The sequence below is a fragment of the Pezoporus occidentalis genome, unplaced genomic scaffold, assembly GCF_034315485.1.
Source record: "Pezoporus occidentalis ecotype Australia unplaced genomic scaffold, CSIRO_AGI_Poc_V1 ctg153, whole genome shotgun sequence".
In the NCBI taxonomy this organism is placed as follows: domain Eukaryota; kingdom Metazoa; phylum Chordata; class Aves; order Psittaciformes; family Psittacidae; genus Pezoporus; species Pezoporus occidentalis.
Window position 1 is genome coordinate 438,381 of NW_026913350.1, and position 11,335 is coordinate 449,715.

The 11,335-nt window shown below is 49.7% G+C and overlaps 1 protein-coding gene across 1 annotated transcript; it reads right to left on the bottom strand.

Annotated features, from left to right (window-relative positions):
• Positions 1–1,401: 1,401 nt before the first annotated feature.
• EDN2 (endothelin 2) lies at positions 1,402–7,051 on the bottom strand. Its single transcript, XM_062611386.1, has 5 exons — positions 6,817–7,051; positions 6,312–6,444; positions 5,049–5,168; positions 4,215–4,319; positions 1,402–3,518 (listed from the first exon to the last, which is right to left on the bottom strand). The coding sequence occupies exons 1-5, from the start codon at positions 6,878–6,880 to the stop codon at positions 3,407–3,409; spliced, it is 534 nt and encodes a 177-aa protein (XP_062467370.1). The 5' UTR covers positions 6,881–7,051; the 3' UTR covers positions 1,402–3,406.
• Between the last annotated feature and the right edge of the window lie 4,284 nt (positions 7,052–11,335).

Genomic DNA, 11,335 nt, shown 5'->3' on the forward strand with positions numbered 1-11,335 from the left:
GGATGCAGCTGACCACAGACCGCTCACCAGCCTGCGGCAGAAGGCATGAATTATGGAGTTGACATCCACCGTAGATACACTTGTTCCTCACTCCAGCCAGCTGAGCACAACCAGGCAAGTCAATAATCTTCGTGTCCAAGGGTACTGGAGCTAGAGATAAGATTTGACAACTTTAAACACTGAAGTTTAATCAAGCGCTCTATTTCCTTGGCTAGGACTACCCACTGACACATTCCATGTCCTGCCATGGCTCTTCTTCAGGAGCTCCAGCTACAGAAAACATACAGAGTCTTATGCAGGGCACAAGGGGTCCACTTTTATGGGAACTGTCAGTCATAAAAAGGACTGCTCAAGCAGTTGCATCTTAGGAAAGTTCCCCTATCCCATGTAGAACTGGCTTTGGAATTTCCTTGTTTTCCTGGATTTTCCTCTTCGGTCAAGTTTTATTATTCTGTTCTTTCCTGTTATGTGTGAGAATTTATAAAATATCCTCCTTCAGCCTACTTCAGCTCATCTTTATCACTGTATTCAATAACCTCAGAATAATAACAGTTCTCTCTTTTCCCTTCTGCCCCTAATTAAGACGCTTTTAAGCATCTCCCCTCTCTTCTTCCCTTGGGTGATACCTAATTAGCTCTTGTAATTAAAACTGTGCCAGAAGGGCTGAGCTTTGCAGGGATGTTGGCTTTGTTCCAGGCAACACCATGGGGTTACTGTCAGGCTCTGGTTCTCCTCAGCTCTTGGGGGACACCTGAGGGGCCTTACAGAAGATCGCAGCAAGGATGTCATCTGAGGTTTTGGGATCAGGGCCTCGGGGGACTTTTCTGGAACATCTTGTATTTCTAAACTGGTTTTCCAGGTGTTGACTCCCCATATTTCCTTCTGTACCATTCAGCAGAGAGTCCAAAGTTTCCCCGAGTGAATGTGGACAGCCTGCCCTGGGAGATTTTCCATCATTCAGCCCCAGATCAAGTTTCCTCTGCTCATTGATCTTAGGATCAGAAAAAAACAAACCACCAACCCATCCAAAAATTGATTAGTTTAAATTTTCTCCCTGTTTAGATGTCTTCCTTCAAGCCCACATGCTATAGCAGGGCTGGGGAGCATTTCCTGTGGTCCTACCTACAGCAAATGTGATGCTCCCCTTGTGCTGTCTCCTATCCAACCACCTGGGTCTCAAGCTGCCCAAACAGGGACGCTTTGTCCTCTGAGACCAAGAGCTCACTAAGGTTCTTCTGTGACTTAAGGCAAGCTTGCTCAGGACCATTCACAAGACTACACAGCCTTCCCCCTCTCACCCAGCTGTGCTGTCTCAGTCACTTTCACAGTCCTTTTGGGCACCTGGATTTCTTTCACTTCATCCATCACCACCCAGCCATCAAATAAGGAAGAAAAATGTAATTGGCTTTTGTCATTATTTATTACAAATTATATTTTGCAAATTACTGTCTGAAAAAAAAGAAATCAATAGATTTAAATAAATACACAGATTTCAGGATGCTACATACGGCATGTGTGCAATCAGTCACCTAAAGATGAGATGTTACACACACAAGGAGATATACATAGTACTTTACAGCAGTAGTTTCATTTTAAATTACTAGGCTCACATTAAACCATGTGCAAAGTTTCCTTTGGAACAAACCCTTTAAGGATTATTCTTTTTGTAGAATGACTCAAACCTGCAGAAAGTCAAATATAGAAAAGATGCTCTGCAGCTTTGGGGACCAAATGATGTCTGCTCTGTCGTTTACAATACAATCAGTTGGTCTCATTTTTACCTCCTCTAGGGCTTAAAGCAAAAATCAAAGGTGTATTTTGTATGTCCAATGGGACTATACTTGCAACAGCCACGTATTTCGGTCCAGCCACCAACTTTAAGCAGCCTTTTAAAAGGCTTGTGTAATACTGGATTGGGCAGCAAGGGGGACCCAACAGTAGTTCCAGGAGAGCAATTATTTCCCTGCACTAGCTGGATCTGCAGCCACAATTTATAATACAAGTTAATCTGCCCAGGCAAACAAAAGTGCATTCACGGTACAGCTCCAGAGCCTTAGATGGGTTTGCCTATAAGATCAGCTCCTAGGTCCTGGGCTTAGTGCTTATTCCAAATTATTACTTCCCTTTGGGCCTGCAGCTCACTGCTGCTCCATGGCCTGGGAAGCAGCTGTAACTCTGGCATGGGCTTAAATCCCAGCCTTTCTTCTAAAGCTGTGCAGACAGTGCTGTGCTCTCTTCCCAGTCCTTTCCTCCACATCAATCCCACCTGGCTGCCTCTTGCCTAATGCATTCTGTTCAGGTTACACTTCTCATAGTGACATGCTACCCATACACTGGTCATTAATTACATAGTCTGACTCCAAGACCTGATCTAAGCAAAGAAGCAAGCAAGCCTTTGTGTGCTATTCCCCCCCCCCCCCCCCCCCCATCTTCTCTGCCCCTAGCCTTTCCTTCCAGGCAGAGCTGAGAGAAAGCTGGGATGTTGGGTTAAAAGGTGGACTTTACCCTGCTAAGGGTATGTCCAAGGCGATGAGACAGGGAACTCATCCAGACCTGCTCAGACCCAGTGGGGCTCCCTCCCCCAGATTACATGCATGGGGATCCTGCAGAAATGCAGCTCTGCTTCAGCCTCCCCCCTGCTGCTGCTGTGCTGGGTGGCAGGGGTCATGCTTGGATTTGATGCAAGCTCCAGTGTAAGCAAACTATCCTCCACCTAAAGAGGAGCCACTTAAGGACGGACCTTCAGTGAATTCCTCAGCCAAGGAACGCCACTGACTGCTCAGTTGGCTTTCAGGCTTCTAGATGGTACACTTGTTTTAATTAAAACTGGGAGCTGATTTACCATGGGAGTCTCATTCACATGCACATCGCACTGCCTGGCAAGTAAGAGAAGAAAGTGCAAAGGTGGGCTCGCACTGGAGGTAGCTTATCCCCATCTACAATGACCAGCCAAACCACCTCTGACTGGGGCCAAGCTGGGACCATGCCTGGACATGGCTCAAAGGCAGAGCAGAGCAGGACAGAGATATGGGCTCAGTGCTGCCAGGTCCAGAAGTGCACGGAACCGCCTGGTTTCTATGTGATTCAACTGCCCAGCACGGGCTGACCCTCTGCCTAAGGCTCCGGTGCAGAGTTAAGCTAGTAGTCCTCCAGCAGGACCCTTGCCTGATCCAAAAAGGCACAATTCAGCTCCACGACACATCTATGACTGTATAGAGAGAGTTTTCCCTTTACAACAGTCTCTGGAGTGCATTCAGTACTGGTTCACGCAACAGGAGCATGGAGACTTCCACTTCTTCCCCCTTCCACTCATGGCCTTTCCTTCAGCTCTAACTACCGACAGCGGAGTTAGCGGCACCCACAGGACTCCCATATTCTTCTGGTGAACTTGGCATGCACCTGTTTCTTATCTCTTCTTCTTCCAGATGTTTTTCTTCCAAGGCAAAACTGTTGGCTGTGCGCTCCTCCGGGAACGCTGCTGATGCTTGCTGAACTGCAGGCTGGAGATGGCAAGATCCCTGGAAACAGAAAGAGGCACAATGGTCATTCTCCAGTCCCTTTCTCTACTACACAGCAACATCCTGCAGTATGACATTCATACACCCCTTGCCAAGACAAATTCTGAGGCAGAAGATGGGGAAGAAGGAGGGATGATTTCTAGCTGCAGCTGTATTAAACCACAGCTGAGATTCATCAACCCCAGTATTCCCTTTCCAATGGTGACAGAGGATCCAAGGAGCCCTGCAGCAGGGTGTGACCCCAGTGATGCTTCCTCAGTTCTGCCTTTCAGAAAGTGTTCCCATTGCATCTGATTTAACTGCCACCAACAGAACAACGTGTCCTTCGTGCCAACTCTCATGTACCTTCCACAACTCACTGATGTGAGGAAAGCTTCTGGTCTAAAGTTGCTGCCCAACCAATTCCTGATTGCTGCCCCTCCCCTTCTTGTATGTCACCCATTCCATTTCAGAGGAGCTTCCAACTCCAATCAAGAATCACATTTTATGTGATATTTCTCTAGTTTTGGAAGGACACAACCAACCCTGGATCCCTCAGCTGTTATTCTAGAGAGCAAAACCAGTCTATTCATTTAAAGGGAGACAAGAAGGTGAAGTCAGGTCAAATCCAAGCGGTACCCACAGTCTGGGGTCTCAAAAGCAGATCTTAAGGTGCTCATGAGGGCTGTTCAAAGTGGGGTTAAGTGGCATGCTTACCTGAGAGCTCTTAGCAGGCCATGATGGGAAGGCCTCACACCACTGCTCTGCAGAGACTTCATTGATGCTCCAGAGCTCACTGGGAGCTTCAGACTCTGAAGGTACCTAATGAACAAGAGGAGACGCATGAGCCACTCACATCCAGCCATGCTAGGGGATCCATGTGCCAGGGGGAGTGTGACAGACTAAGACAGCTGAATGAATGTTTTTGAAGGGTTAATTGCAGCTTTTTAAGAGCTATTCATAGCTCACTGTTACTGCCATCCTGTCAGACCTCACTCTATTCAGAGTCATATGTAATGATTGGGGAGTTTAGCTATTGCCTTGCTATGAAATCAGTGACAGGTCTCTACAATGACTTTGCTCCCCACCTCCCTACAGTGTAAGCACTCCTCAATGCCGCTGGCTGAAACAAGACAACAAAGTCCATGTGAGCTAAGAAGAGAGCTGGCTATGGATGATAGTTGACTTCCAATTCCCAGCTCACATCAGCCCTCCTCTCCTGCAGCTTCTCCCACCTAAGCCATGCAGGAGCTCCCCCCTTCACACCCCACACTTCCTCAGCCTCCTGACAGCGGATGGAGGCAGCATTGCTTCACATCACCTAGTAAAGAGACTGTTGTACAACAGGAACACCCTAGCGACACTTTGCCAGGGCCTCTTGGGAGGGGTATGAAAGCCACTAGACAAGTTCCAGCTGTTTGCTAAGAGCTGCACAGCCATCCCCTGGGAGGCCTTAGAGCTCCTCCAGCTCCTAAGCTCTGTCTGCTTGCACCCCCCCCCCCCCCACCCAAAGCAGCCCCCAGAGATACCCCCAGGACCCCCCTGGCTTACCCAGGCTTCGTCTGGCAGAAGGCAGCGCAGATGCTGTCCCTCGAGTGCGAGCACTCGCACCTGCCGAGCGCTCTCTTGCGCCGCTTCGGAGGGCTCCCCAAGCCATAGGGAGCGGTGTGCCTGTTAAAAACAGAAGGCATCAGCTATGCAGCTAACCTCTTTATTAGCCACAGGTTTATAGCACAGCCCTGGGAGGCAGCCAAGCTAGTGCCAGGATAATAAAAGACTCATCTATAGACATAAGGTGAAAAGGCCACTGATAGATCTAAGCCTTTAAACTCCAGCTCCTCTCCCACCTACTGTTTTCTCCACCCTACCCCTCCCAGGGAGATTACCAGTATGTGCTGGGTTGCAAGTGGAATTCTCTCCCCTTGCTGTGGCCCACCGCCCATTGCAAGGGTCACCACAAGTGCTGGGTGAGCTGGCAGTGTGGCAAAGCGCTGCCCCAGTCCACCAGCAGCAAGCAGCCAGTTCCTTCAGCACTGAAACTATCAGTGCTTTCCCTCCCTGCCTCCATGGGTTTTAACACCCAGGACATGGTACAAATGAAGATGTCTTGGGGCTGTAACAGGTTCTTCTGATCACAGCATGCTTTCAGAGCTGTTAGCACATTCCCCAGCTCCATCTCTGATAGTGATCTACTCTCCCAGAGGGTTTAGGATTGGCAGTGTCTGCAACAATTCTCCGAGCAAGCAGCGAGTTGTAATTGCACGTTAGTAAGCATGATTATAACCACACCTGAGTACATGTGTTTTGCTACAGTGTGATGGCCATTGGTCTGAAACAGCTCGGAAAGCTGCTTTAGCATTCCTGAGGGCAGTACTTGGCAGCCACAGGATGCTAGTGCCAGCCCACCACCGTCTCATTAACAATGCTGGCAGTCAGCAGCCAGGGTTACAGCGCGCAAGTGGGTAGAAAAACTTTCTGACTTGCAGCTCTAACACCTCAGAGCTGTTTTCAGCTTGCAGAGGTACACAAAAAGTCAGATAAAGATGAGCCCCGGAGGAAGCAGCACCCTGGGCTTTGGCTCCACTGCCCTGTGAGTTGTACTGAAACTCCTGAGCAGAAACACAGCTTGTCCCTATCTGGATTTTAGGAAGGACTGGACTTTCAGTGCTCTCCAAAGCAGGTGCTACAAGAGCCTCCCAGAACCAGGACCCTTTCCCACATTGCTCTAACCTAACCCCATCCTCCAACAGAAAGCACAGTCACTTATCAGGAGTCTTGTCCCCCAACCCAAAAACAAGCTATGTCCGTGCTCACCCAGGTGTGTTGACCCAGATGATATCCAGGTGACAGAAGTAGATGCATTCCTTATCCAGCCAGCTATTGCAGGAACATCGCTTGGTCCTCGGGTGCGAAGCCAGGGGGGACTCCAGCGGAGGGTGGCCCATACCTGCAGCAGAAGGAGGAAAGGATGAGTTGCAGGCTCGGTGCAGAGCGCTGGAGTGCCCGTCCGTCTGTCATCTCTGCAATTACACCTCCCGTAAGGCTTACGGCGATTTCAACGTGCAGGCGGTTTTACAGGAGGTGCAGCCTTCACCCATCAGGCTCCTACAGCACTTACACAACCCCGGCGGCTACCGGGGCTATCCCGGAGCAGAAGTGCCGGGCAATGCCCCTCGCCCCACCGCCAGCCTCGGGGCAGACCCCAGGCACCCTCCGGCACACTCGCAACCCCGCTCCCCGAGCCGAAGGGAGCGGAGGGGTGACCCCAATAGGGCAGGCACCCCCCGGGCACCGAGCCCCACCCGAGCCCGGGGCTCACCGTCTTCCAGGAGGGCGCAGAGGGCGAGCACCAACAGCAGGGCGCCGGCGGGGTGGCTGGGCATGGCGCGGGTCTCAGCGGTGTGGGGCTGCGCTGGAAGGAGCTGGAAGTTTTGGAGACGTTTTCCTCGGGTTTTCTTCTTTCTTTTCCCCACTCCCTAGCCCTGCTCTGCCGCTGTTTCTCCTCACGGTGCTTTACCGGAGCCGCCGCGATGCGTCTGGAGCCGCAGGCGCCGGGCAGGTGCTTTATAGCGCGGCCGCAGCCGCGTCACGGCCCCGCTCCGCCCCGCAGCGTGGAGCGACCGCGGGCGCGCGTGGGGGGTGCAGGCGCCCGGGCTCGGGTAGACCTGTCCTCCCTATGGTAGACCTGTCCTTCCCGTGGGTAACCTGTCCTCCCTGTGGGTAGACCTGTCCCCATCATGGGGAGGTGGCTCAGTTCCCGTGGGCACGAACGCCCCGCAGCCGTCGCGAATCACGCGTGGGTCTCCTATGGGGCAGAGAGAAGCGGCGTGAGGAGGAATACTGCCCTTTGGGGGGTGCGATGGACAGTGGGTACAGCGTGGAGCGGGCGGCACTGTGTGCGCTGTTTGGGGGGTTCGGAGCCCGCCGGAGGCAGGTGAAGGCAGGGGGTAGTTTGTAGGCGCCGCCGGCAGATGGAGCGGGGGGGGAGAGGAAGCTTGTCCCGCTGTGGGAGCCCGCTGGCCGCCGATGGTCCTCACGGGACCCCCCCTCCGTTTCCTTGCTCCAGGCATGGCAAAAAGGGGCGAGTTGAGCCAGGCAGTGTAGTGGGCTAGCCTGCAATTGGGCTGGTTTAACCTGGGTAAACCAGGCAGAATCCAAGTCCAGTTAAGTTTCACGTGAAATTGTTACTCAGCTCAAGAGGTTGCATCTGTTAAATGGAAGTCTCTGCTTCCTCTCTCCCTCTTTTTTCATTAAATCCATTTAAAGTCTTTTGCTAGGTCTAGCAATTAAAATCTCTTGCAGTAAAACTCTCTGGCTGGTCTCTGATTTTGCTTCAGCGTTAATGATGGCATTCTCAACATTATCGGGACATTTTTAGGATACGAATCATATAAAACACCCATGTCATCTCCCAGCAGGCACAAGGATGTAGTCAAAAGCATCTTCATCTTGCCCATCATGTGTGTATCATGCAGAAGCAGGAAACTGTCCCATGGAGAAGCTCAGAAAGGCAGCTCTTGACTTCACCAATCCTGGGAGCAGAGTACACCTCCAAGTGCCAGCAGGTTAGAAGAGCAAGCATAGAAAAGCCAACAATAAACTACTGCACTTGATTTTCTTATGATGGATTTAAAGGCTTCTTAGGAAAAATGAGTGTATTTTTATTTGTTTACCATAAGCAGTTTAGGGTTTTATTGCACTGTTGTCATGAACAGAGGCAAAATGATGGCAATTACAGTCAGTCAGTGTGAGGCTTCATGCAAAGTGTAACACGTGCATGAGGAATGGAAAGAGAAATAAGAGCCAGAGTGTGGAAAACTGTTTTCATCTGAGCAATGGCTTCTGCTCACAGCGTCTCATGGAAGTAAACTGGGTTGCGGATGCACTCCTGCAAGAAATGATGAGAGAGTTTAACATGCACTCAGACCTAGCAGCGGTGAGTCCCTCTCTGTATTCATGTGAAACGCATGCAGAAGATACGTGCAGGGGAAACCTCACAGTGGGATAAGAAAATATGCTGAGGGGAAATTGTTGCTCTGTTAGCAGACAGCTCAGATGGTGATGGCGCATGAGAACACAGATACTGTCAAGGGCTCCATTGACTGAGTAAGGATGAAGTGTGGGGGCACAAGAGGTCAGGGCAGATGAAAAATGTACATATGGGAATGGAGCTAAAATAGCAAGGAGAGGAGATGCTGGGAAGAGAAAGTCAGGAATAGTGACAACTTTATTTTAAAATAATAAAGTACAGCTATAACTGATAAAACGAAGCTTCAGTGTGATAGGCAAGCCAGCAGAGGGAAGTTTTTAACCTCTGTACCAGTGCAACAGACACTCTAAAGAAAATAGGGAAATACAATAGCAGCATTACCTGTTTCAGCCCATATTCCAGCTGTGCCAAGTTTCAGAGTTATGTCAGAGCTCACATACTATGTGACATTCCAGATGCCAGTTCAATGATATAATAAATCTCTCTTGGCTCCAGTTTCTGTGATCCTCGTTCTGGTCAGTGCAGGGTGAAAGAAGATACCCTCGACGTGGGGAAGGTAACGCAGCCATAGTTACCCACCCAGAGGAAATAAATAATGGGGAACAAATGACATAATTTTGCTTAAAGAAGGGGTGTTTTCATAGCAAAGGTGCTACCAGTGCATGAAGTATGAGACAGAAGTCACATTAATATGGCTTTCCAGGATTCATTTGCTGAAAGGATCAGCAGAGAACTTTGTCACACAGAGACTTCTGTCACACACAGACTTCATGCCTCCAGGAAGGAAGAAGAGTCTCAAGTTAACCTGAGGTTTTGGAGATTTGGGTTCAAGCTATTTCCTTTACCCCACTCCTTTTGTGGCCATAGCTTTGCTCTTAGCTTACATTTCCAAGAGGTGCCTGAAGCTACACGTACCTGTCTGTGAAGATCTCTTACTGAGTGCCTAGAAGAAGACAATGCCCAGGTATTTGCCTTTAATGACAGGTGCAAAACCACCTTTACAATCTAGACCTTTCATCTGAGATCTCTCCCTTCTTAATTTCCCATAAATCCCAAGAGATTTACACCATTGTAGAAAGTGGAACGAATGTTGCACCCTCTCATTCGTGTCTTCCTACTGAATGGAGTTGGAACTAATTTTGTTCTCCAGGAAATACCCAACTGTGTTAAGCAGGCACAAACCTGACCAGCACATGTATGGATGTTTGGCACCAACCTTTCAAAGATCTTAAAGGATGTGAAGCTATGGATGAAAGTCTCTGTTTGTTGCAGGGATGTAGGAACCCCGCAGAGATAAGGTGAGGTTGGGATCGCATTGACCAGGACTGCTTTGAAATGATCCTGCTCTGAGAGCTTTGTCCAGAGCTATAGAATTTCTGTGTGAAAAATACAATGACTTCTTCAAAAGTAATCTGCCTTTAGGCTTGTAAAGAAGAATGCCCGGAGAGAGGCCCCAGCATCACCCGCCCCCACAGAGTGTTGTTCTGGTATCTAACTGGTGCTTCCAAGAGTAGCTACTCATTTCAGGCTGAATGATCAATCTCCCCTTGTGCTATGGGCTGGGGGGGGGGGGTTCAGCTCAGGCTGGGAGTGATGTCTCTCCTTGACCTAGACATAGGCTGCACTGCTCCTACGGTGCCTCTGCTCCCCTGATACAGAGTAGTGGCCACTGCTTCCCAGGGCCAGCCCTCCTGGCGTTGTCACCACACTAAAATCACAAATTAAAACAACAGCCTGGAGCGGAGGGACGGGTCCATGCTACACAAACACAGCTTCCAAAGAAGGAACAAAGGGAAACACAGGGTCCTAAATGCCAAAGATGGGCTTTGCCTCCTGCAGTTATTTTTTCCCTTTTGTTTCTGACTGTAGGAATACATTGTTCACTTCATTGTGAAGAGTTCCAGGCAGACATGACGAAAGGGACAAAACAGCTCAAGAAAAAGAGACGTCCCGTGCAGCATTCATGAAATGTGTTGTTTGGAAACAAGGAACGAGCAAACAGGAAAGTGCTTTAACCATTGAGAAGACGGGATCCCAGTGTGTTCTTGGCACCGGCAGGAACAATGGGGTGATGTCACGAGCCAGAATTCTCCATGGTGGGTGGAAGCCCAGCAAATAATCATCATTCTTGCTCTGGGACATCACCAAAATTTCTCCACAGTTGGTCATCCCCCACTGAGCCCCTGTTAGGAAGTACAGGAAAGAGACATTGGCAAATGAAGCTTCCTTTGGGAGATCCGTCTCTCCGCTCCCTACCCCCAGATGGACGCATCAGTTGCTATAAATCACTGCTTTCTGCTGACTCCAGGGAATTTCAGTGGTGGCGCTGGGAGCTGAGCACAGGCTGCCTGAAGAATGGATTTCACACAGTGAAGAAGGGTGCACCCAAGGGCCTGGGTACTTCTAAGGGCAAAGGGGCAAAGTCTTGATAGCTATCTAGGGCTTTGAGCCGACACAGTACGGAGCATTGCCCTTGCCATTCCAAAGGTGCTGTGGATGGCGAGGAGCTTAGGAGAAACAACCTTGCACAAACAGTGGTGTTTGGAGAATTTCAACCAAGTTTAAGGCTGTTAAATGGCATAAACAATATGAGGGCATCCTCCAGGTCACACTCTCTTTTATTCTGGCAGTCAGTTCTTTGGAGAGTGACCTGAAGCTCATTTGCAGCATGCAGGCATTTTCTGAAGCAGTTCCTGAATTCGCCTTTAGCTCCTTCGTTTTCTCAGGGACCATTCCCATGAGAGGACTGGGATAGCCAGGCAATCCTCACAGCTTGGAACAGCTTTCAATCATTATTGGGCTATTACTGAAAACCAGACTGCTCACAGCTCTCCAAGATGTGCTCTGT

What these genes read in the sequence shown, in the direction of transcription:
- EDN2 (XM_062611386.1), bottom strand. Translation starts at nt 6,880, where the DNA reads ATGCCCAGCCACCCCGCCGGCGCCCTGCTGTTGGTGCTCGCCCTCTGC. An exon ending in ATCTGGGTCAACACACCTGG is followed by an intron (nt 5,169 to 6,311) that starts GTGAGCACGGAC and finishes TGTTTTTAACAG; the next exon opens with GCACACCGCTCCCTATGGCT. An exon ending in GGCCTGCTAAGAGCTCTCAG is followed by an intron (nt 3,519 to 4,214) that starts GTAAGCATGCCA and finishes TTCTGTTTCCAG; the next exon opens with GGATCTTGCCATCTCCAGCC.